Below are 26,517 nucleotides of genomic sequence, written 5' to 3' on the forward strand. Positions count from 1 at the left end.
GACATGGCCGTGTACCTAAACTGACCACCCAAACAAGGAGAGCACTAATTATAGAAGCAACCAAGAGGCTTATGGTCACTCCAGAGGAGCTGCTGACATACACAACTCAGGCAGGAGAATCTGTCCACAGGACAAGTATTAGTCATGTATTCCACAAATCTGACCTTTATGGAAGAGTGGCCAGAAGCCCTTTTTAATAGCAAGCCATAAGAAGTAATGTTTGTAGTTTGCCACAAGCCACGTAGGGAACACAGCAAACATGTGGAAGTAGGTCTGGTCAGATTAGACCAAAGTTGAACTTTTGTACCTAAGTGCAAAACGCCATGTGTGAACAGCGACATCCCCACCATGAAACATGGTGGTGGCAGCATCCTACTGTGCTTTCATTCAGCAGGGAAGATGGTCAGAGTTCATGGGAAGATATATGGAGCTAAATACAAGGCAATCCCGGAGGAAAACCTTTTAGAGGCTGCAAAAGACTTGAGACTGGGACAGAGGTTGATCTTCCAGCGGCACAACGACCTTAAACATACAGACAGAGGTACAATGGAATGTTTAAGGTCAAAGCATATTCATGTATTATAATGGTCCAGCCAAAGTCCAGACTTAAATCCCATTAAGAGTCTGTGGCAAGGCTTGAAAATTGCTGCTGTAATTGCAGCGAAAGGTGGTCCTACAAAGTATTGACTCAAGGGGGCTGAAAACAAATCCACGCCACAGTTTCCAGATTTTTATTTATGAAAAATATTGTATCATTTTCTAAACATACTTGCTACTTTGTGTTGGTCTATCACATATAATCCCAATAAAATACTGTTAAATTTGTGGGTGTGAAAAAAATATATACAATTTCTATTGTATAAAGCAAGGCCTTATACATAGAGTTGAGCGAACCCGAACTGTAAAGTTTGGGTTCGTACCGAACTTTCGGTTTTTCGGCACCCGGACCCGAACATTTACGTAAAAGTTCGGGTTCGGTGTTCGGCGCTTTCTTACTGCTTTTTGAAATGCTGCACAGCAGCCAAGTAACAAGCGTCATACTACTTGCCCCAAAAGGCCATCACAGCCATGCCTACTATTGGCATGGCTGTGATTGGCCAACTGAGGCCAACTGAAGCATGTGACCCAGCCTCTATTTAAGCTGGAGTCACGTAGCGTCGCCCGTCACTCTGCTCGGATTAGTGTAGGGATAGGCTGCAGCTGCTGTGAGGGAGAGATCAGGGAGAAATCTTATGAAGAACTCCTTTTTTACTCAACGATCTACAGCAAATGTGTTTTGTGGGTGCAGTGCACAATTTTTTTAAGCCTGCCCTGAGCCAACTACTGCAGAAATTTTTTTACTTCAGTTTGTCAATATCAATAAATAATCGTCAGCCATTTTATGCAACAATAGTGCAACAGCACAGGATATCTGCATGTCTGCAAGTCCAGAAATACAGCTTTTTGCTTACTGGGGTTAAAAAAAAACTTTTTTTCATATAGTGCACATCTAGGATTAGACGTTTTCCAAAGTGAGTGTCACATTTAGGCCAGAAATACAGCTTTTTGCTTACTGGGGTGGAAAAAACCCCCATCTGTTTCATATAGTGCACATCTAGGATTAGACATGCATAAGTGAGTGTCACATTTAGACCAGAAATACGGCTTTGTGCTTACTGGGGTGAAAAAACCCTCTGATATACTGCACATCTGGGATTAGACATGCATAAGTGAGTGTTACATTTTGGCCACAAATACAGCTTTGTGCTTACTGGGGTGAAAAACCCCTCTGATATACTGCACATCTGGGATTAGACGTGCATAAGTGATTGTCACATTTAGGCCACAAATACGGCTTTGTGCTTACTGGGGTGAAAAAAACCTCTAATATACTGCACATCTGGTATTAGACGTGCATAAGTGAGTATCACATTTAGGCCTGAAATACGCCTTTGTGCTTACTGGAGTGAAAAAACCCTCTGATATACTGCACATCTGGGATTAGACATGCATAAGTGAGTGTCACATTTAGACCAGAAATACGGCTTTGTGCTTACTGGGGTGAAAAAACCCTCTGATATACTGCACATCTGGGATTAGACATGCATAAGTGAGTGTTACATTTTGGCCACAAATACAGCTTTGTGCTTACTGGGGTGAAAAACCCCTCTGATATACTGCACATCTGGGATTAGACGTGCATAAGTGATTGTCACATTTAGGCCACAAATACGGATTTGTGCTTACTGGGGTGAAAAAAACCTCTAATATACTGCACATCTGGGATTAGACGTGCATAAGTGAGTATCACATTTAGGCCTGAAATACGCCTTTGTGCTTACTGGAGTGAAAAAACCCTCTGATATACTGCACATCTGGGATTAGACATGCATAAGTGAGTGTCACATTTAGGCCAGAAATACGGCTTTGTGCTTACTGGGGTGAAAAAACCCTCTAATATACTGCACATCTGGGATTAGACGTGCATAAGTGAGTATCACATTTAGGCCAGAAATACGGCTTTGTGCTTACTGGAGTGAAAAAACTCTGATATACTGCACATCTGGGATTAGACATGCATAAGTGAGTGTCACATTTAGGCCACAAATACAGCTTTGTGCTTACTGGGGTGAAAAAACCCGCTGATATACTGCACATCTGGGATTAGACGTGCATAAGTGACTGTCACATTTAGGCCAGAAATACGGCTTTGTGCTTACTGGGGTTATAAAAACCTTCTGATATAGTGCACATCTGGGATTAGACGTGCATAAATTACTGTAAAATTTAGGCCACAAATACCGCTGTCATATAGAGTTTAAAAAAAAAAAATGAGTGCAATACCCTACATCAGAGTTTTTATTGGCGGTTAATTTTTTTTAACAGACTTAACCACTTTTTACTTTGCTTTGTGAACGCTAACTATGAGGCAAACATATAACTATTAAGGGACGCAGTCTTGGTCGTGGTGTTGGTGGAGCCTCTGGTGCAGGGAGAGGACGTGGCAATTCTGCCACAGCTACACGTCCTACTGAACTTACTACCTCAGGTCACTGTAGCCGCCAGAATCTACAGCGATATTTGGTCGGGCCTAATGCTGTTCTAAGGATAGTAAGGCCTGAGCAAATACAGGCACTAGTCAATTGGGTGGCCGACAGTGGATCCAGCACGTTCACATTATCTCCCACCCAGTCTTCTGCAGAAAGCGCACAGGTAGCGCCTGAAACCCATGCCCATCAGTCTTTCACATCACCCCTGTGCATATCGGGGAACCTGTCTGAGCCTCAAGTCATGCAGCAGTCTCTTATGCTGTTTGAAGACTCTGCTGGCAGGGTTTCCCAAGGGCATCCACCTAATCCTTCCCCAGGGGTGGAAGACATAGAATGCACTGACGCACAACCACTTATGTTTCCTGATGAGGACATGGGAATACCACCTCAGCACGTCTCTGATGATGATGAAACACAGGTGCCAACTGCTGCGTCTTTTTGCAGTGTGCAGACCGAAAAGGAGGTCAGGAAGGAAGACTGGGTGGAAGACGATGCAGGGAACGATGAGGTCCTAGACCACTGACTTTCAGAGTTCGGAGGAAGAGGCAGTGGTGAGACCGAGCCAACAGCATAGCAAAAGCGGGAGCAGGGTGCAAAAGCAGCCGTCGCCAAAACTGTTCGCCTGCTACTGGCCACCATCACCAGGGACCGAGCACACCAAAGGCAGCTTCAAGGAGTTCCCTGGCATGGCACTTTTTTACACAATGTGCTGACGACAAGACCCGAGTGGTTTGCACGCTGTGCCATCAGAGCCTAAAGCGAGGCATTAACATTCTGAACCTTAGCACAACCTGCATGACCAGGCATCTACATGCGAGACACGGGCTGCAGTGGAGATAGCACCTTCAAAACCAAGAAAGGGCTCAGGCCCCTCCTGCTCCCTCTTCTGCTGCTGCCTCAGCCTCTTCCTCCGCCTCTGGAGCACCTGCCGCCCAGCAAACAGAGAATGTGCCACCAACCACACCACCTCCATCACCAAGCATCTTCAACATGTCCCCTGGAAGCGTTCAGCTCTCCATCTCACAAACCTTTGAGAGAAAGCGCACATTCCCACCTAGCCACCCTCGAACCCTGGCCCTGAATGCCAGCATTTCTAAACTACTGGCCTTTGAAATGCTGTCATTCAGGCTGGTTGAGACGGACAGCTTCAAACAGCTCATGTCACTTGCTGTCCCACAGTATGTTGTTCCCAGCCACCACTACTTCTCCAGAAGAGTCGTGCCCTCCCTGCACAACCAAGTATCAGATAAAATCAAGTGTGCACTGTGCAACACCATCTGTGGCAAGGTCCACCTAACCACAGATACGTGCACCAGTAAGCACGGCCAGGGACACTATATCTCCCTAACTGCACACTGCATAAATGTAGTAGCGGCTGGGCCCCAGGAGGAGAGCTGTTTGGCGCACGTCCTTCCGCAGCCAAGGATCGCAGGGCATCATTCTTTGCCTCCTGTTGCCTCCTCTTCCTACTCGGCTTCCTCCTCCTCTTCTACTACCTCCTCTTCCGGTCAGCGACAGACCTTCACCACCAACTTCAGCACAGCCAGGGATAAACATCAGCAGGCCATTCTGAAACAAATGTGTTTGGGGGACAGGCCCCACAGGAGTTGTGGCGGGGTATAGAACAACAGACCGACGAGTGGTTGCTGCCAGTGAGCCTCAAGCCCGGCCTGGTGGTGTGTGATAATGGGCGAAATCTCGTTGCAGCTCTGGGACTAGCCGGTTTGATGCACATCCCTTGCCTGGCGCATGTGCTGAATTTGGTGGTGCAGAAATTCATTCACAACTACCCTGACATGTCAGAGCTGCTGCATAAAGTGCCGGCCATCTGTGCGCGTTTCCGGCGTTCTCATCCTGCCAACGCTCGGCTGTCTGATCTACAGCGTAACTTTGGCCTTCCCGTTCACTGCCTCATATGCGACGTGCCCACCAGGTGGAACTCCACCTTGCACATGCTGGAGAGACTGTGCGAGCAGCAGCAGGCTATAGTGGAGTTTCAGCTGCAGCACGCACGGGTGAGTCGCACTGCGGAACAGCACCACTTCACCATGCGAGACCTGTGTGCCCTGTTGCGCTGTTTTGAGTACTCTATCAACATGGCCAGTGGCGATGACACCGTTATCAGCATTACAATACCACTTCTCCTTGAGAAAACACTGATGGAAGGAACAGGATGTGGCCCAGGACGAGGAGGAGGAAGAGGGGTCATTTCTAACACTTTCAGGCCAGTCTTTTATAAGTGGCTCAGAAAGAGGATTTTTGCAACAGCAGAGGCCAGGTACAAATTTGGCCAACCAGGGCCCACTACTGGAGGACGAGGAGGATGGGGATGAAGCATGTTCACAGCGGGGTGGCATCCAACGCAGGTCGTGCCCATCACTGGAGCATCACTGGGGGGATACGGAGGATGCAGACGATACGTCTCCCACAGAGGACAGCTTGTCCTTACCTCTGGGCAGCCTGGCACCCATGAGCGACTACATGCTGCAGTGCCTGCGCAATGACAGCAGAGTTGCCCAAATTTTAACGTGTGCTGATTACTGGGTGGCCACCCTGCTGGATACCCGTTACAAAGACAATGTGCCGTACTTAATTCCCTCCTTGGAGCGTGATCGGAACATGCGCGACTACAGGCTCACGCTGGTAGACGCGCTTCAGAGAGCATTCCCGACTGACGCCGGGGGACAAGTGGAAGCATGAGGCGAAGGCCGGAGGAAGAGGTCACCAACGCAGCTGTGTCCGCATCCATTCCTCATTTTGCGGAATAGATGGGGATCCATTCATTTCTATGGGTGAATAAGATGAGCGGACAACGTTCAGTATGTTGTCCGCATCCGTGTTTCTGCATTTCTAGTCGGCAAAAATATGAAGCTTGTACTACTATTGTCCGCACAGATCGGTCCGCAGCCTCAAGTCAATGGATCTGCAAATTGGAATGGTTTCCGTATGTCATCTGTTTTTTGCGGATCCGTTTCCGTATTTTTGAAGGCCTTAGGGTCCATTCACACGTCCGTAAGTGTTTTGCGGATCCCCAAATTGCGGATCCGCAAAACACGGACACCTTCATTGTGCGATCCGCTATTTGCGGACCGCACATCACAGACACTATAATAGAAAATGCCTTTTCTGGTCCGTAATTGCGGACAAGAATAGGACATGTTCTATTTTTTTCAGGAATGAAATTGCGGATCCCGAAAAAATGGATCCCGAAAAAACGGATGCGGATCCCGAAAAAACGGATGCGGATCCCGAAAATGCGGATGCGGATCCAGGAAATGTGGATTTGCATCCGTTCCAGCCCAAAGTGAATGGGTCCGCAAATTGCGGAACGAATGCGGACCCAAATTACGGACGTGTGACTGGACCCTTAATAATTCTTTTTTTTTTCTCTCTTTATTTTTTTTTCTTCAGTTTTTTGTGGACCAATAAAAAAACTGAAGACATACGGAACACAAATGAAAGTCATTTGTCCGCAACATCGTTCCGTTATTTGCGGACCGCAAAACAGAAAGGATTACACACAGTGTGAATATACCCTACCCATTATGTGCCTGTCTGTAGTGATTTGCAATGTGGCTTCTTGTCTCTAAGTGATTTTGTCATGTTGTTAATAAACTTTAGTGTTAAAAAAACAAAACAAAAAAACACACTAAGATCTGCTTCTACACATTGCCATTGGCAGACATGAGATACTGCCAACCTGTGGCTTTCCAGCTGTCATGAAACTACAAATCCGTATGCGGATCTGTCTAACAAATGCATTGAAACACCAGATCCATCTCTCTGGTGTCATCCGGAAAAAACGGATCCGGTATTTATTTATTTTTGTATTTTGAAAGGTCTGCGCATGTGCAGACTGGATCCGGTATTTTTTTTTTCTGCATTTTTAAAGGTCTGCGCATGTGCAGACCGGAAAACCGGATCCGTTTTGCTGGAACACTTGGTGCATTAATGTATTTCAATGGAAAATAATGCCGGCTTTCCAGAATTTTGAAGGGAGAAAATACTGCAACATGCTGCGGTATTTTCTCTGGCCAAATACCGTAAGAGTGACTGAACTGAAGACATCCTGATGCATCCTGAACGGAATGCTCTCCATTCAGAATGCATTAGGATAAAACTAAAAATAAATTAGGATAAAACTCCTAGGTCTGCGAACAAACTTTTAAATATATGTAAAGTAGAAACTTGTTCTTATTCTCTACATAAATAAATGCAATCATTAAAACTGGAATACTTCTTTAAATCAAAGCAGATCAAGCATAGCATCTACTGATTCATTATATGCTGTCTTAGACTATATGTCTGACTGTCACTGGAACTGATATTCATGAGCACTGAGAATAAAATCGCAGTTAAGTATTAATGTGACAGATCCATTCACAGCCTTAATTATTTTATTGTATGCAATCATTTCTACTTGAACAATGCATTAACCATTATTATGAACCAAAGGCATATTGAAATGTATTGACCTCAGTTGCACTTAATGGCTGGCAGCAAAATACAACATTCCTGCTGTAATTTTTCAAAAGCCAGGAAAAAGTGCAGGATACACTGAACATTTTCTGTGGGATTAAATATTTAGCTATGTGAAGGTCGTGCGAAAAAGAGTCTGGCTGCCCTCATCTTGCAAACATATTCAAATCATAAGTCTGGTCATGTGCTTATGGCATAATAAACTGCTGTGAGATTAGTCATTTTCTATGTAAATCAATCATCTTTCTGCTTGAGCACACCACATCTATACTATAAAAGTAAATGTCTGTCAATAGGCAACCAAATAACTGAACCATTTGGCACATACACGTAGGTAAATCGTGTGTCCAAAAAGGTGTTTGTAAAGGTCCCAACTTTGCCGGACATGACCAAGCCTCAAAAGGAGCGATTGGAGGGCACTATCTTGTTTACACTGACTTGTATCTCACTTCAAATTAGTGTTGAGCAAATCAAAGTATCCGAAGTGGACATCGATCTAAATTTCAGGGAAAATTCGATTTGCCACATAGCCAAATTTCGCACAGCACTAGATTTCGCTCTGCAATCTTCAATCAACATGGCTGCAGCGGCCTCTTCATGCTCAAATGAGTAAGGTAAGTATTTTGTTTTTACCGATTAACCCCTGAAAGCCCTTATTTGTATCTCTGATGTTGTGATCAGTGATGAACACAGCATTTGAGGGGTTCAATGATGGGGGCAGCACAATAGTCGTTCCCCGTTATTACGCCAGCTACTTACAAAGAAATGCACTTCATGACACAGTAATTCGTCACAAAGCAAATTTTTTTGTGAAATTCGTTGAAGCAGCCAAATTTAATTTTTGTAAGCTTCGCTCATCTCTACTTCTAATATCTTTTCATATGAAACCATGTTGGATCAGCCATATGCCTCATCTGCACGCAGTTTATTCCTCATTAGTATTCTGTGAGTTAGGCTATATTTTTATTGGACAGTTTTCCCAATCACAACACTGTTCTCTGTTATCAGCGTCTATCAGAGGATTGTATACAGAGTATATATATACAGTTCCAAAAAAAAGTATGTGAGCCCTTTGGAATGATATGGATTTCTGCACAAATTGGTCATAAAATGAGAACTGATTTTCATCTAAGTCACAACAATAGACAATCACAGTCTGCTTAAACTAATAACACACAAATAATTAAATGTTACCATGTTTTTATTGAACACACCATGTAAACATTCACAGCGAGGTGGAAAAAGTATGTGAACCCCTAGACTAATGACATCTCCAAGAGCTAAGGTGTGTCAGCCAACTGGAGTACAATCAATGAGATGGGATTGGAGGTGTTGGTTACAGCTGCCCTGCCCTATAAAAAACACACACCAGTTCTGGGTTTGCTTTTCACAAGAAGCATTGCCTGATGTGAATGAAGCCTCACACAAAAGAGCTCTCAGAAGACCTACGATTAAGAATTATTGACTTGCATAAAGCTGGAAAGGGTTATAAAGGTATCTCCAAAAGCCTTGCTGTTCATCAGTCCACAGTAAGACAAATTGTCTATAAATGGAGAAAGTGCAGCACTGCTGCTACTCTCCCTAGGAGTGGCCATCCTGTAAAGATGAGTGCAAGAGCACAGTGCATACTGCTCAATGAGGGGAAGAAGAATCCTAGAGTGTCAGCTAAAGACTTACAAAATTCTCTGGCATATGCTAACATCCATGTTAGCGAATCTACGATACGTAAAACACTAAGCAAGAATGGACTTCATGGGAGGATACCACAGAGGATGCCACTGCTGTCCAAAAAACACATTGCTGCACGTTTACAGTTTGCACAAGAGCACCTGGATGTTCCACAGCAGTATTTGCAAAATATTCTGTGGACAGAGGAAACCAAAGTTGAGTTGTTTGGAAGAAACACCCAACACTATGTGTGGAAAAAAAGAGGCACAGCACACCAACATCAAAACCTCATCCCAACCCATATGGTTTGGGGATGCTTTGCTGCGCCAGGGCCTGGACGGAGTGCTATCATCGAAGGAAAAATGAATTATCAAGTTTATCAAGACATTTTGCAGGAGAACTTAAGGCCATCTGTCTACCAACTGAAGCTCAACAGAAGATGGATGTTGCAACAGGACAATGACCCAAAGCATAGAAGAAAATCAACAACAGAATGGCTTAAACAGAAGAAAATATGGTTTCTGGAGTGGCCCAGTCATAGTCCTGACTCCTGACCTCAATCCGATTGAGATGCTGTGGCATGACCTTAAGAAAGCGATTCACACCAGACATCCCAAGAGTATTGCCGTACTGAAACAGTTCTGTAAAGAGGAATGGTCAAGAATTACTCCTGACCGTTGTGCACGTCTGATCTGCAACTACAGGAAACGTTTGGTTGAAGTTATTGCTGCCAAAGGAGGTTCAACCAGTTATTAAATCCAAGGGTTCACATACTTTTTCCACCTGCACTGTAAATGTTTACATATTGTATTCAATAAAAACATGGTAACATTTAATTTAATCACCCCAAACCATCTCGATTGGGTTCAGGTCCGGTGACTGTGGAGGCCAGGTCATCTGGCGCAGCACCCCATCACTCTCCTTCATGGTCAAATAGCCCTTACACAGCCTGGAGGTGTGTTTAGAGTCATTGTCCTGTTGAAAAATAAATGATGGTCCGACTAAACGCAAACCGGATAGAATAGCATGCCGCTGCAAGATGCTGTGGTAGCCATGCTGGTTCAGTATGCCTTCAATTTTGAATAAATCCCCAACAGTGTCATCAGCAAAGCATCCCCACACCATCACACCTCCTCCTCCATGCTTCACGGTGGGAACCAGGCATGTAGAGTCCATTCATTCACCTTTTCTGTGTCGCACAAAGACACAGTGGTTGGAACCAAAGATCTCAAATTTGGACTCATCAGACCAAAGCACAGATTTCCACTGGTCTAATGTCCATTCCTTGTGTTCGGACTGACTGACCTTCATTTCTTAAAGTAATGATGGCCACTTGTTTTTCTTTACTTAGCTGCTTTTTTCTTGCCATAATACAAATTCTAACAGTCTATTCAGTAGGACTATCAGCTGTGTATCCACCTGACTTCTCCACAACGCAACTGATGGTCCCAACCCCATTTATAAGGCAAGAAATCCCACTTATTAAACCTGACAGGGCACACCTGTGAAGTGAAAACCATTTCAGGTGACTACTTCTTGAAGCTCATCAAGAGAATGCCAAGAGTGTGCAAAGCAGCAATCAAAGCAAAAGGTGACTACTTTGAAGAACCTAGAATATGACATTCAACTTTTTTGTTATGTATAGAATTACACGTGTTAATTCATAGTTTTGATGCCTTCAGTGTGAATCTACAGTTTTCATAGTCATGAAAATAAAGAAAACTCCTTGAATAAGAAGGTGTGTCCAAACTTTTGGTCTGTACTGTGTATATATATTTATTTTCTTTTACACAAAGCAGTTTTGTTTGTTTTGACGTTGCAAAGCTATTTATGTTTTTAATTTTTCTGGCAAGTCTTGTGTTGTGTGTGGTCTTTTTTTGCATTGACGTTGACATTTGCATTGTACTATTTTGGGGTACATAAGAGTTTTTAGCTTCATGTTGTGCTTTTTGTGAGACGAGGTGACCTAAAATTGGTTGTTCTGGCACAGTTTTTTTTTCATGGTGTTCACTTGTAGTAGATCATTGGATATTTTAATAAAGCCAGGCATAAGATATGTGTATTTTTTTTTCTATTTTATTTTTTTACTTGAAACTTTTATTTTTGTCCCACTATGGGACTTTTGGGAGTCTGATCCCCTCCACAATGCATTAGAATACATGGTCAGTATTACACTGATTGTGTGCCTATGTAACTCAGCCTGGGGCCTGGGTCTCATAGGCTTCCACAGCTGGCAGGCCCAGGAGACTTTGTAAGGCTTCGGGATACCATGGCAACCACAGCATCGCAGGCTCCCAATGGAGGGATACAAGGAGCGGTGATACCGCGCAGACCCTTTTGATTGCGCGGTCAGCATTGACCGCAGCCTCTAAAGGGATAGTCCACCAGCATCAAAGTTTTCACAGTTTGAAAGGGGCTTTCCAGACTTTTGATATTGATGATCTGTCCTCAGGATAAGTTCTTAATGTCTGATCAGTGGGAGCCTAACACCCCATACTCACTCCAATCAGTTGATCCCTGCTGCTTTCGGCTCATTAACTAGCTTTTGAATAGAGCAAGAAGCAAAGATCATTTCAAAGTGTAGTTGCCATGCTGGGTTACTGCAGCTCTACTCCCAATGAAGTAAATGGCAGTTTAGCTGCAGTAACCCGGCATGGCCACTACACTTTGAACTGAGTTTGTGTTTCCTGTTCCATTCGAGTGCTAGGATTACAGGGAGTCAGAATCTCATCGATCCGATAATAATGACCTAACTTGAGAATAGGTCATCAACCATGGAAAACCTCTCTAATATAAAAATAAACATAGCACTTATTCTTAAAGTGAAAATATTATATTTTATAATGTAGTTTATATTTTATATTCTACTATCTAAATCACTGACTTAGGCTCCAGGGTAAGAGGAGCACTTTAATTCTAGAGAGGCAACTTTTTTTTCACCTGGATAAAAACTTATTTATTTACTCCTTTTACTGGGAGCATTAATTGGTCTGTTAAACTCCTTACACCAACATGGAGATCTCCTTATTCTTCCAATATTCTTCTATTACTCATTTTCAGCAACACTGTCCCTAGCACATGAGAGCTTGCCCGTATGCTCAGCTTACAAGAAAATTGTGTAGACCTCACGTGATGAGGGTTTTATAGGGCTGTACCTTCACAAGGGATGGATATGTGTAGATTGGCTGGCTGCTCGGCATTATGGGTAATCTTGCATCCCCGGGCTTCTTACTTTCACTTTGTAACGTTTTAGAAAAATTATATTGTGCAAAAGTTGAGAAGGTAAAAAAAACACATTTCCCATCCCCATATTCAAATCAAAATTACATTACAAAATCCAGAAAACACTGGCGGCATTGAAGTTTTTTTCACAAACCCCAAGATCACCCCCGAAAAAAAAAATAAGAAAAATTATTAAATAATATCATATATTATAAGCTTTCATGCAGGTACTCTGTGTTGCACTAAATGATAATAGTTTTTTTTATATACATTTCTATTTAGGAAGATGCAAGAATTTTCTGTCTGGATGCAGAGGGTTACGCATGTAATCTTCACAGTTATGTCATTCCTTATGCAAGTTTTTCAGACAAGCCTGTCTGTAAATGATCTCTCAAATGATTGGTACAAATATTGTGTACAAACTTATTAAACTTAAAGCTACATACAGATTCAGCTAGATAATTATTTTCTAATTGCAAGACTAGCATTTGCTAAAATAACTGACCTTTAAACCTACCTTGACAAGAAGTCAGGGAATGAGAGGCGTATTGGGTATCCATGTCGTATTATCTTCACCATCTCCAGAACACCAATATATTGCAGTTGAGCAGACACATAAAAAGTATCAAAAGTTTCAGCTAGTCTCGAGTTGTTAGGCTTGATGCAATGCATGAGATGTAGCGTGCTGGCTTGGATCTTTCCAATTAGCTCTGTGAGAGTTTTCTATATGAGAAAGAGACAGGGAGAACTCATTCACCCCAGATCAGCTGGTCCACAAAAGCCATCAATGCATATATTTTGTTCTTCTCTCCCCCTGCAATATAAGGATTCTCTGACATGATTGATTGTACTAAAGTATACTAACCCTGAGTTGTATTGTCACAGTGGTCGGCCCTCCTCTTTCCAGCTTCTGGAGAAATGAATATGAACCTTTCTTTTTTAGCAACTGGAGAGAAGAAAATAACGGTGAAATAAATCTATAGAGAGCATAAAACAACAAAGCAAATAGAGTTATAAAAGAAGCATTTAAACTGAACTAATATTTGAAACAAATAAGTTTGTAACATATTAAAGTTATGGAAAATTTGATTCGGCTGCTTTGCCAAATTCCTTAAATTTTCGCTTGATGATGAATTACTGTGTCACAAAGTGCATTTCTTTGTATGTAGCGGGAGCAATGACGGGGAATGGCGATGGTGCTGCCTCCCATCATTGAACCCCTCAGATGCCATGTTCATCTGAGATTGCAGCATCTGAGATTAACATTGGGGGCATTTGATCTCGTAAAGACCACACGGCCACCTTGATTGAAGACATCAGTGAAGTGATGACGCGCGGTATCTTCAATCAAGATGGCCGTGGCAGCCTCTTCACATGCAAATGGATAAGAAGAGTATGTATTTCTTTTCTATTTTATTGGCACTTCAGGGAAAATTAATTTGTTACATTACCAAAGTCCACTTCAGATACCCATTCGCTCAACAATAATTATTATACAATATTTTATTAGTATGGACACAATTTTTACTATATTGATGCAGTTGTTTGGCAAGATTATGTCAGTAAAGCCCATGCTTACTATTGATAAAAAAAAGACATGAAGTATAGTGGATCTCCTGAAATGATTAATATATATTTTAATCTGTGCAAAATTGTCCTGTCTACATAGTTATATCACTGATTCATTAAAGGGGTCTCCTGACTTCAACTGCATTTATAGTTGTGGTCCCAAATATGCTCTCCATAAAGAAAGAAAGGCACTTATTCACTAGCACTGTGGATCTGGTCCCCATGCAAATCGGGAGTGTGATGTATCATATGTTGTCATATGCACCACTGCAGCCAATCACTAGCCTGAGTGATGATGTGTCCCCACTGGTACATGACTGCTAATCTCAGTGAATGGCCGCAGTGCTGCACATAACGATGGATGGGACCACAGTGGACTGGAAGCAGTGAGAAGAGAATTCTTGGCACTAGCAATAAACACTGGTCAATAGGCAAGTGTATTCCTTTTTTAAGGCAGAACAAATTTGGAGCCATAACAAAAATTTTGGTGGAAGGGAAACATCCTTTAATTACTTAAAGAATACATGTTAAGAACCAGGATATGAGAATTCTGGAGCATTTTTTCCACATAACTCTGTGTTGCGTTGTTACTCTGTTATTCCCTCTAGGGTTGTATTAGACAATGTAGGGACACATCCCAATTGGTAACACAGAGTTCTAAATGTAATCATACATTTTTAGGAAAAATAACTGAGGAATGTAATGCAAAGTTCTAAGAAAAGGTGCTCCAGTATTTTTAAAATGTAATACCTACCATTAATTACTATATGTCAGGACAGCTGATAGGTCCTCTATAATGTGGTTCTTTGCCACATACAGTTGTGTTCAAAATAATAGCAGTCAGACATCACTAACCTGATCAATCATTGTTTTTGGTAGAAATGATATTTCTACATGGCAAATAATTTACTAGCAGGTGTAGTAGAGTAATAGAAATCCAACCGACCCAACAGTCATGACATGCGTGCTGCTAATTCTCTGTAATTCAATCACTTATTGAAAGGGGCATGTTCAAAATAATAGTGTGTGGAGTTCAATTAGTGAGATCGTTTATTCTTTGAAAAACTGGTGGCAATTATTGCCCTTATTTAAGGAAGGAAGGTAGCAATCATTGTACATGCTGGTTACAGTGCATTTCTCAGAAATTCTGACGAAAATGGGTTGTTCCGCACATTGTTGAGAAGAACAGCGTACCTAGATTAAAAAGTTGATTGGAGAGGGGAAAACATATAAAGAAGTGCAGAAAATGATAGGCTGATCAGCTAAAATGATTGCAAATGCTTTAAAATGGCAACCAAAATCTGAAGGACGTGAAAGAACGCAAGAAACTACCATTCGAATGGATAGAAGAATAGCCAAAATGGCAAGGACTCAGCCAACAATCAGCTCCAGAAAGATCAAAGAAGGTCTAAAGTTACCTACGAGTACTGTTACAATTAGAAGACACCTGTCACATCTGTGACAGGTCTCAGAAGATCTAAAAGATTATCTACGCATTAGTGATCTGACAGCCTCTTTTGGTTTCACTTTGTCTGTGTGTTGCTGGTATGTCCACAACTCCTGTTCAGGTGTGGATCATGTAACCTTTATCTCGCCCTATTTAGTCTGACTTTTCCCATCACTCCTTGCTTGGGATAGCTTCATTTGGTCTTGAAAGAGCTGGAGTGTGGTTCGTGTTGAAGTCCTGTTCATCCTTCATCCTCTGAAGTTAAGTGTTCCGCTTGTCGTGTTTTGTATTCCCCCCCCCCTTCCCGGTTGTTTACTAGGCATCAGTGAGATGCTAGTGCCTTCACCAGGGAAGGAACAGGTGGCCTCTGCCCTGTCATTATCTTTAGGGAATTTGAGGGTCACCAGGGTTTTCTAGGTTCCCGTGTATGGGTATCTCTACCATCGAGAGGTGTTAGGGCCAAGAGCAGGGTTTTATAGGTGGTGACCCTTTTCCTTCCCTAGCGGTGAGGCCTAGTGTCTATCCCCTTCCTTCTTGATTGTCTTTTGGTGTTCTCCCCTACTACATCCGTGACAATGCCTATGTGAAGCCAAGCTATCTGCAAAAAGCCCCCCCACAAAGTCCCACTGTTAAAAAAAAAAAAGACATGTGCTGAAGAGGTTACAATTTGCCAAAGAGCACATTGACTAGCCTAAAGAGAGATGGCACAACATTTTGTGGACTGATTAAAGTAAGATTTTTCTTTTTGGGTCTAGTGGCCGGAGACAGTTTGTCACTGTCAAACACTGAATTCAAGCCACAGTGCACTGTGAAGACAGTGAAGCATGGTGGCGCAAGCATTATGATATGGGGATGCTTCTCATACTATGGTGTTGGGCCTATTTATCACATGCCAGGGATCCTGGATATGTTTGAATACATCAGAATACTGGAAGAGGTCATGTTGCCTTATGCTGAAGAGGAAATGCCCTTGAAATAGGTGTTCCAACAAGACAACGACCCCAAACACACCAGTAAACGTGCAAAATCTTGGTTTCAGACCAACAAGATTGACGTTATGGAGTGGTCAGCCCAATACCCGGTTCTTAATCCAATAGAAAACTTGTGGGGTGACATCAAAAATGCAGTTTCTGAGGCAAAACCAAGAAATAAAGAAGAACCGTGGAATGTAGTCCAATCATCCTGGGCTGGAAAACCTGTTCATAGGTGCCAGAAGTTGGTTGATTTCATGTAACACAGATGTACAGCAGTTCTCAGAAACAGTGGTTATACCACTAAATATTGGTTAAGTGATTCAAAGGAAAGCAAAATCTTTAAAATCTTTTTAAAAAAAATAGTTTATATAGTGAATGTTTCAGTTTGTAAAGAAGAATGCAAACACTGTTATTTTTGGGAACAGTCTAATATGAACTTTTCTTCATTTTTTGGAAGAACACAAATTTGATATATTTTCTTCTATTTGGAATAGAATGTGTAGTGTTCCCAATGCATTTGTGTGTATGGAAATAAAAGCTATTAGAAGTATTTTGAGCTTTATTCACTTTTTTAAACACTGCTATTATTTCAAACACAACTGTACATTGGTTTAGCCCGCTGAGTTATATAAGGATGCAAATAATAATACCAAAGATAACTAGAAAAGCTACAATTTCTGGGGAAATTGTGTGAAGTGTTCTTGCCTCCACCAGTAGTCTACAACTGGAGTGGCGGAGTAACTGGGTGGAGTGGCTTGAGTAACTGTTGTGTGGTTGGAGTAGCTGGAGTAACTGTGGAAAGGTTGGACTGGGTAGAGTAACTTTATGGAGTGGACAGAGTAACTGTGTGGAGTGTTTGGAGTGAGTAAAGATAGTAAACATTACACTAACCAATTGATTGATCAAATTTAAAAAGTGCACATGGCAAGCTTGATGGAGTGAGAAATGCATTTCAACTTTTATTTATTTATATAGCACATTTAATTGCAACGTTGTTGCCCAAAGAGAGTCACAGTTGCATTAAAACATACATTTATAAAAAACATTAGCAGCCGATTTGTGTAGGTGGGCTTGAAAATGACGGAGTGGTGGCAGTTTAGAAATAATATCCAGATTTTTCAGCTCACAGTCTACTGGCTGGATTCCTATGGCAACTCACTCTACAGCAAGGGCAGAGAAGAGCAGTTAAAAACAAACTGCTCCAACTTGCTCACTTCACTGGCGGTTGTCATCTTTAAACGGTTGTAGTTTAAAATCCTACAGCTAAGAGCTTTATATTGTGAGAATCATAAGACCAAGACCTACGTTTTGATGCATAGTATGTCTCTGTAATATTAAAAATGAAGGCACAGTCGCAGTTTATCACAGAAATTGCCCTTCAAATTTGAGGTGGCTAGAGTGGAGTTTCACTGAATGTCAATGGTGTGAGTTGCAAACAAATGGTCATATTGTGAAAACTATCAGGTCTATGGCTTATCCGTGGACATTTTTAGTGGCAGCAGGGATAGCTGAACGTTTTATAACGATATAAGATTTGTGTAGGTGGACTTGAAAGTGAGGGAGTGGTGGGAGTTTAGAAATCATGTCCTGATTTTTTTCAGCTCACACTCTAGCTTTTGTCAGCTCCCACTCTTGTTTTGAACATTCCGCCATTCATTCCTATGGGACCAATTTCACCACAAAAACGCTGATATTTTGTGAACCATTCGGCAAAACGTTTCACAAAGTAATAGCACACCAATAGGGGACAATCCGCACGTTTCGGTATATTACTGTCTATGTAGTGAAAAAACTGTGGGAGGAGTTAGGGTGGTAAATTTGGCTATAATAAGAAGAATATATATGTGAGATAACAGTAAGTGGTCTTGCCATGCAAGAACACTTAATAATAATCTTTATATCTCTGTATCTTACCTTACTGAGTTCCAATATTCTTTTGGTCTCACCATTTGAAGTGCTTGATGTTTTTTTAAACAGTAAGGCTGCTTTGGGTCCTCTAAGTTTAAGTGGAGGATATGGTGGTACAAGGGATCCTGTCTGTGTGAGTTTAGACTGGAACATCTGGTTGATTAGCACATTTTCACTCGCTATAAAGAATTGCATGACAATTATAATACGGTCAATGTAAACTTACTGTAAAAACATGTTTAACCAAATACAGTAAAGCAATACATTTTCCCCAGTTATGCAATGCTGTTAAGAATTACAAGATCTGTACACAAATTGGAGAGGCTGCTTCATAAAAGCCAATGACTTGGGCAATTATTATGAAGGAGATTTCATAGGAAAGCTTGTTTCACATAATTGCCCTGTGTAAACCCTTGTTCATGGGGTGAAAGCATTGTTGATCTTGACACCTAAATCATTGTTTCCTGTGTAAACATGGATTTGCTGCCCAGAACCTATGCATCTGTATGGGAACATGTGTTCGTATCATATTTAAGGCCATCATTTTGTACTCCAGTCTTTATTTGTGCTGTGTTGACATGAAATTTGGAGCAATTATTAAGAAGCCACAACTCTTAACAATTGTGGGACATCAAGGTCAGCCCACGTACCTGAACTGAAATCTACGCTGGTAAGAGGCTAGCAAAAGATTTCAGGTGTAATGCTCCAGTTCTTTGGTGCACATATTTTTTAATTTCCTATCTGTAGCCTCCTGTTCATGACCAGGCTACTTTTTAAATACAGTAAGTGGATGGGGGTGAAGTCGCATATTTTAGTGCAAAACTTTAACCAAAATGGACTTTAACCAAAACTTACAGCTTTTGTACACCAGAAAAATGGTTTAGAGCCTTAAAGGGGTTGTCTTAATTATGTAAAAGAAAAAAAAAATAAAGCACTGTAAATCTGATGTCAGCAATATATACATATACAAGCTAATCAAGCTTTAGGCAATTTTTTTTTATATAATATTGAATGAAGATATCATATTTCCTCATTTCCCTGGTTCTCTTCTGGCCCTTTGTTGACATGCAGTTTCAGAGCTGTGGAGGCATGTGACAACAATATCTGAGGGTGTCAATAAAGACTGCCTTTCCCCTTCCCCAGCTCTACAAAGAGAGTGAGAAAAATTGCCCTGCCTGCAGTCTGACTGCTTGGATTGACATGTATGTGTGGAACTATAAGTCCCAGCTGTACAGTACAATGACATTGCTGATAAACACAGGATTTGTCCCTTACTTGTTCTTGTGCAATGCTCTGCAGACACTTATTAATTGCCAGTAGAAGAGTACAGAGGAGAGAAGTTCTACAGTCTTTGTTAGCTCTGTGTTTGCATGGTGAGGAGGGAGGGGGGATCCTGTGTACAGCATTTATCTCTTTAGTGCCTAGAGAAGAGGAAATCCTGCAGATGCTCAGTATCTGAAACAGAGCCTTCAGCCCTGAGTCTGTGCTGCTGACGAAGGAAGGAGTTAAATTTTGTTGAAGAACCCGGTGGGAGGGGGAACATAGGGCAAACAGCTAATCCAGCAGATGGGGCAGGGCTTATGACTCCAAACAGCACAGCCTTCACAGTGGCATTCCGTGCACAGAGGCAGACCTGCTCCCTCAGGCTTGTGCACAGAACGTAACTGCATGTCAGCTCACGAGAATTGGTGCATTATCTTCAATCAAGATGGCCGTGCCGGCCTATCCACAGTCAAATAGATGAGGCGAGTATGTATTTTTTGGTTTTAACCCTTGACTAACTCCCTGGTAGGCTGAATGTGACTCACAGATGCCGCAATCAACGTTGAAGGCGACATCTGGGGGGTTAAAGGGGTTGTCTGGCTTCAGAGCTGAATCCAGACATATCCCCATTTTCACCAAGGCAGCCTCCATGAAATGCTCCAATGCTCTTCTTTGCCCTGCAAAATAATTTGAAACAAAATCAAATTTTTTTGTTAAGATCAGCAAAATAGCCAAATCAATTTTTTTTATAATTTGCTTATCACTAATGGTCAATGTCACTTCATGCAACATGGTATAGTGAATATAAGAAACATTATAATAAATCATCAGAGAAAATGCCTTTTCTTCAGTTATCAGATATTGGGAGGCTGAGGAACAGTGAGCAGCAAGAGTCAGTAGAGAGACATAGACATCTCACCAGCTAATAAAAAGTGTTAAATCTCACCCAAGTGCTTTATTCACAGCTATACTGATCAGTTTATCTTTGTAATGCCCTATATGGTGCTTTTGGATTATTTGGAGTGGGAGATAGAGAGTTCTGGATTAGTATTTCCTGTCTATAAGTGTACTCTGTGGGAAGACATAACTGCAGCTAGTCTCCATCCACTAGCTTAGGGACAACTGAGAATAATATATATGTACAGTATGCAAGTAAGAAAAACTAAAAATGCCAGATACAAGTCATATAATAGTAAGCTATAGTGTTATCATTTATGTATACACATTTGGCATCCTATTCTGAAAAGTTTGAAATGACAGATACCCTTAAATAAATATTTCATAATTTTTTTATAGACATTTCTTTGGATAAATATAGTTTCCCATACTTCATAGCCTTGAATGCTTGATTCCTATATGTCAAGTATATCCCAGAATACAATCATCAACTCCAGTATTTCTCAGATATGAAAATAACTGACAGGGCACCAATTACAGAATGTAATAAGACATAATTCATTGATTGAGACTCTCCTAGTAGAATGATGAATATATAATGACTAGAGTAAACTGATGCTCTGCTAAGCATGCTAAGCAAGAAAAGCATTAGTATGATCAGCATAGTCTCCTAACCACAGAAGATTATAATCATTATTCTCATCAGTATTCGCTGCTTCAGAGGATGGATTTCCAGATCAATAAATATGCAAGCAATACCCATAGACATGATTTACATTCCATATTCAATCTTATTTTACATGTAGAGATTATATCTGAGATCCTGAAAATAATAAATATAGTTTTTTTTTTAACCTTTTATATTGATTTATATCCTCAGGGATCGGCAGGGGTCAAAAACCCAACATACTAACTCAGGGGTGTCAAACTCAAATTCATCGGGGGCCGCATCAGCAGTTTGGTCACCCTCAAAGGGCCGGTTGTATCGGACTTATGGGGGATCTGTGGGTGACACTTATGGGGGATCTGTGGGTGACACTTATGGGGATCTGTGGGTGACACTTATGGGGGATCTGTGGGTGGCTCTTATGGGGGATCTGTGTATGACAGTTATGGGGGGGATCTGTGGATGACACATATATAGCATCTTATGCTATGTGTCATCCACAGATCCCCTCCATAAGTGTCCCTGTAGTGAATGACCCTCAATACACGGGCTAGGGGCCGGCATCTGCTTTTAAAATGACAGCGGGGCCCGTGCAGTGACTATTCTACTACACGGGCCCCGCTCACTGTATAATCGTATCTCTAATAGTTAATGGTTACCGTATGTATATAATCGCATAAGGAGTGCTGTGTATTACCGGTACTTACAACTACAAGCGCTCGCCGAGAGGAGGGAGGAGGCAGACCGGGAGGACAGGCGCTGGCAACGTGAGTCATACGTCATGCGCCCACGCCGCCTGCTTCATTCATAAAGTGGGCGGCGCAGGCGTGTGACGTATGACTCACACTGCCAGCGCCCATCCTCCCAGCCTGCCTCCTCTCGGCGAGCGCTTGTAGTTGTAAGTACCGGTAATACACAGCGCTCCTTATGCGATTTATTATCACTTCCTGCAGAGGCCGCCTGCAGGAAGTGATAATAAAAGGTGAAGGCTGGCGGCCGGCGGCGGCTACGCGGGCCACATGACAAGGTCTGGCGGGCCTTGTGTTTGACACCCGTGTACTAACTGATCAGTTATGTAGCGGCTCTGGCACGGAAGTCAGTGTGTTTAATGGACACAGTTGGTTATTGCAGCGCTGCTCCCATTGAAGTGAATGGAGTTACTCCGGCAGCTACTTCAGAACAGCTGTTCTGTGGGGTGTAGTTTTCAGATCCCCCTGATCAAATTTTGATGGCCTATACTGATGATAGAATATCAAAATAAAAAGGACCAGAAAACCCTTTTGAAACATATTTGGCATTGCTTAGGGATTTGTGCTGTCAGCGCATTCTAAGCAAATGGACATTCATATCAATGCCAATTTTTTTTATTGTTGCGACCTCTTAAATTGATATAGTTGTAAATTAAAATAAAATAAAATATTATATGATAAGCTTGATGTAAAAGAATGTTATTTAACTATATCACTGACAATAGCATGGATTCTATTGTCTAGAGCTTGGGTGAAAGTGAGAGCAGTTGTGTAGTGAAGCTTAATGTCTATACAGAAAAATATATTTAGTATTTCATAACATAATAACTGATAGAACTTACTCTTCAAGGCAAAGAGAAGATTCTGAGACAATACATCTTTATTTTTCTCAATTGCTCCAGAAATGTCGTAGGTTACCTGGAAGAGGAATGTTATGCAACAAACAAAATATTAACTCTTGTTATTAAGCCAAATATATTCAAGATCATTATAAAAGACAGCAACTAATAAAGTAAACATGTACATTTGGATGGCCTCACATGTATTTTTTTTAGACAATTGTAAAGCAAACTTTATGAATGTGGCTTTTACCAGTAATAATAACCAGAGGAACTGTTTAAACATATAAAACACTAACAATTTTCATTTGAACAGTGAGGCTTATTTTACTTGGAACCACTTTAGCACCATAGCTTTATGTATTATGTACGGTTCTCCAGGACAACAAAAGATGGCTGCTTTCTTCCAAAAACAGCAGCACATCTGTCCATAGGTTGTGTGTGGTATTACAGCTCAGTCCCATTCACTTCAATGCCACACCCAACATGTGAACTAGTAGGGTGTTGTGTTTGAGAGAAAACAGCCATCTTTTGAAGTCCTGGAGAACCGCTTTAACTCCACTACATCTGTAAATCAATGCAGAGTTCTCAGAAAATGTGCTTTACAATTGTTATCTCATGGCAAATTCAAGTGTCTACTAAAATAGACATCTATAGCCTGCAGCCAGCCTGTGTACACACATATTAAACTGGTTAATGTATAGTTGAGGCATATGCTTGTGCTAGAATTAAAGACAATGTCTGTCAAGTATGATTAGGTTTATATACACTTTACTTTTATTTTGATTGTTGTGTAGATTTCGTGATTTAAATAATTGAATGGAGCTGGACAGCAGTTTTGACTGATAACAGCCCTTGGTAGGGGGTAGAGACAGGAGGGGAAAAAACTATTTACAAAACTTTTATTCTCACAAATATTTATGAATATGAACATTCATTCTGCTAGACACTGCTCCTGAATATGCATTGGAGGTGGAGCTTCACTGTGAAGTGTTTCCTGCTCTTTATTTGATTTAGTTCAAAGCCACTCCCCTCTGCTCTGATTGATAGCTGTAACATTCATCCAAGACCCACCTCCACAGCTCTTATAGGAACAGAAACTGCAAATAAAACTTCATATTTGTATATGTTTGGCCTGCTTTCTTTATACCCTACCTTGTGCTGTTAGTAGTTTTGTATAGTCAAAACTGCTGACAGGCCAGATTTAAGGCAAAAGGTATGACAGACATTTTTTCAAACAATAAAAAAAAATTGGGACATTTAAACCTAGCCCCCCTAGGAATGCCCACAACACCAACTTTTAGTTGAGGCTTCTAGAAACCCTGTCCCTTTTTTGCCCAGTTCACAGCACTGTCCTGCCAAAATCGGGACTGTTGGCAGGTATATAAAAAAGTCAAATTGGATGTTACCTCCTCTCCTCTCTCACCATCCACCAACCAGATTTTAATCCTGAACTTGCCCACGTCCTGGGCTTTGAGAGATGTACATTTCTACGCAATTTAAATCATCTCTAATTAAAGCATCATGGGGAATTTGACCACACACATCTCCTTTCAAGCACATGGGGTAGCTAATAATAAAAAAGGTTTGCTTCTATTGTGGTTGCGTTCATCTTTCTCATCTAGACAGTCCTTTTAACTATTATATAGCATTTGTATAAATAGAAGATAGCTATTTTGTACACATTCTAACCCAAATGGGACATGGCATCTAAAAACCAGTCCAGCAAAATCTGCCTTCCAAAAACCATACGGCACTCCTTTTCTTCTGCGCCCTGCCGTGCACCCTTACATCAGTTTAAGACCACATGTGGGGTGTTTTTATAAGCCGCAGAATCAGGGTAATAAATATTTAGTGAGTAAAAATAATGTCATTTAAAAAAATAAATTGCCCTTTCCTATGAAAAAATTAAAAAGAAAAAAAACTATACATATTAGGTATCACCGCGTCCATATAAATATATCACATGATCGACCCCGTACGATAAACACCATACGGGGTCGATCATAAAAACTCTGTCAAAAAAGCCATTTTTGTCACCTTACACCACAAAAAGTGCAACACCGAGCGATCAAAAAGGCGTATGTCCCGCAAAATGGTATCAATAAAACCGTCACCTCATCCCGCAAAAAATAAGACCCTACATAAAAAAATTGTTAAAAAAATAAAAAAATATATAGCTCTGAGAACATGGAGACACTAAAACATAATTCTTTTATTTCAAATATGCCATTATTGTGGTATAGTAAAATAAAAAAAATCTGTACATATTAGGTATTGGCGCGTCCGTAACAACATGCTTGATAAAAATATCACATGACCATACCCCTCAGATGAACACCTTAAAAAATAAAAAATAAAAACAGTGGCAAAAATCAATTTTTTTCCGCTTACATCAAAAAGTGCAACACCAAGCGATCAAAAAGGCATATGCCCCCAAAAATAGTACCAATAAATCTGGCACCTTATACCCCAGTTTCCAAAATATGGTCACTTTTTGGTAGTTTCTACTGTAGGGGTGCATCAGGAAAGCTTTAAATGGGACATGGCATCTAAAAACCAGTCCAGCAAAATCTGCCTTCCAAAAACCATACGGCACTCCTTTACTTCTGCGCCCTGCCATGCACCCTTACATCAGTTTACAACCACATGTGGAGTGTTTCTGTAAACCGCAGAATCAGGGTAATAAATATTGAGTTTTGTTTGGCTGTTAACCCTCAATGTGTTAAAGAAAAAAAATGTAATAAAATGGAAAATCTGCCAAAAAAGTGAAATTTAGAAATGTATTCTTCATTTTCCTTTAATTATTGTGGAACACCTAAAGGGTTAACAAAGTTTGTAAAATCAGTTTTGAGTAACTTGAGGGGTGTAGTTTCTATAATGGGGTCGTTTATAGGGGTATCCACTATGTAAGCCCCACAAAGTGACTTCAGATCTGAACTGGTCCTGAAAAAGTGGGTTTTAGAAATTTTCTTAAAAATTTTAAGAATTGCTTCTAAACCTTATAACGTCTTAAAAAAATAAAATGACATTTCCAAAATGATGCCAACATAAAGTAGACACAAGGGGAATGTTAAGTAATACATGTTTTATGAGGAATCACTTTCTGTTTTAAAAGCGGAGAAATTGACATTTTGAAAATTGCACATTTTTCAAACTTTTTGGTAAATTTGGGATTTTTTCATAAATAAAGGTGACATACAGTACAGACCAAAAGTTTGGACACACCTTCTCGTTCAAAGAGTTTTCTTTATTTTCATGACTTTGAAAATTGTAGATTAACACTGAAGGCATCAAAACTATGAAATAACACATGTGGAATTATATACATAACAAAAAAGTGTGAAACAACTGAAAATATGTCATATTCTAGGTTCTTCAATGTAGCCACCTTTTGCTTTGATTACTGCTTTGCACACTCTTGGCATTCTCTTGATGAGCTTCAAGAGGTAGTCACCTGAAATGGTCTTCCAACAGTCTTGAAGGAGTTCCTAGAGATGCTTAGCACTTGTTGGCCCTTTTGCCTTCACTCTGCGGTCCAGATCACCCCAAACCATCTCGATTGGGTTCAGGTCCGGTGACTGTGGAGGCCAGGTCATCTGGCACAGCACCCCATCACTCTCCTTCATGGTCAAATAGCCCTTACACAGCCTGGAGGTGTGTTTGGGGTCACTGTCCTGTTGAAAAATAAATGATGGTCCAACTAAACGCAAACTGGATGGAATAGCATGCCGCTGCAAGATGCTGGTATAGCCATGCTGGTTCAGTATGCCTTCAATTTTGAATAAATCCCCAACAGTGTCACC

General features: G+C 41.2%; 1 protein-coding gene across 1 annotated transcript in view; it reads right to left on the reverse strand.

Annotated features, from left to right (window-relative positions):
- Nucleotides 1-26,517, reverse strand: part of MYO16 (myosin XVI) — a 482,244-nt gene that overhangs the window by 186,830 nt on the left and 268,897 nt on the right. The window contains exons 23-26 of the mRNA XM_044285559.1: nucleotides 22,715-22,790; nucleotides 18,303-18,475; nucleotides 13,264-13,344; nucleotides 12,916-13,121 (exon numbers count right to left, since the gene is read on the reverse strand). Of these exons, the coding sequence (XP_044141494.1) occupies nucleotides 12,916-13,121; nucleotides 13,264-13,344; nucleotides 18,303-18,475; nucleotides 22,715-22,790 (536 nt within the window). The remainder of the gene's footprint in view (nucleotides 1-12,915; nucleotides 13,122-13,263; nucleotides 13,345-18,302; nucleotides 18,476-22,714; nucleotides 22,791-26,517) is intronic.

This window comes from Bufo gargarizans, chromosome 3, assembly GCF_014858855.1.
Source record: "Bufo gargarizans isolate SCDJY-AF-19 chromosome 3, ASM1485885v1, whole genome shotgun sequence".
NCBI lineage: Eukaryota > Metazoa > Chordata > Amphibia > Anura > Bufonidae > Bufo > Bufo gargarizans.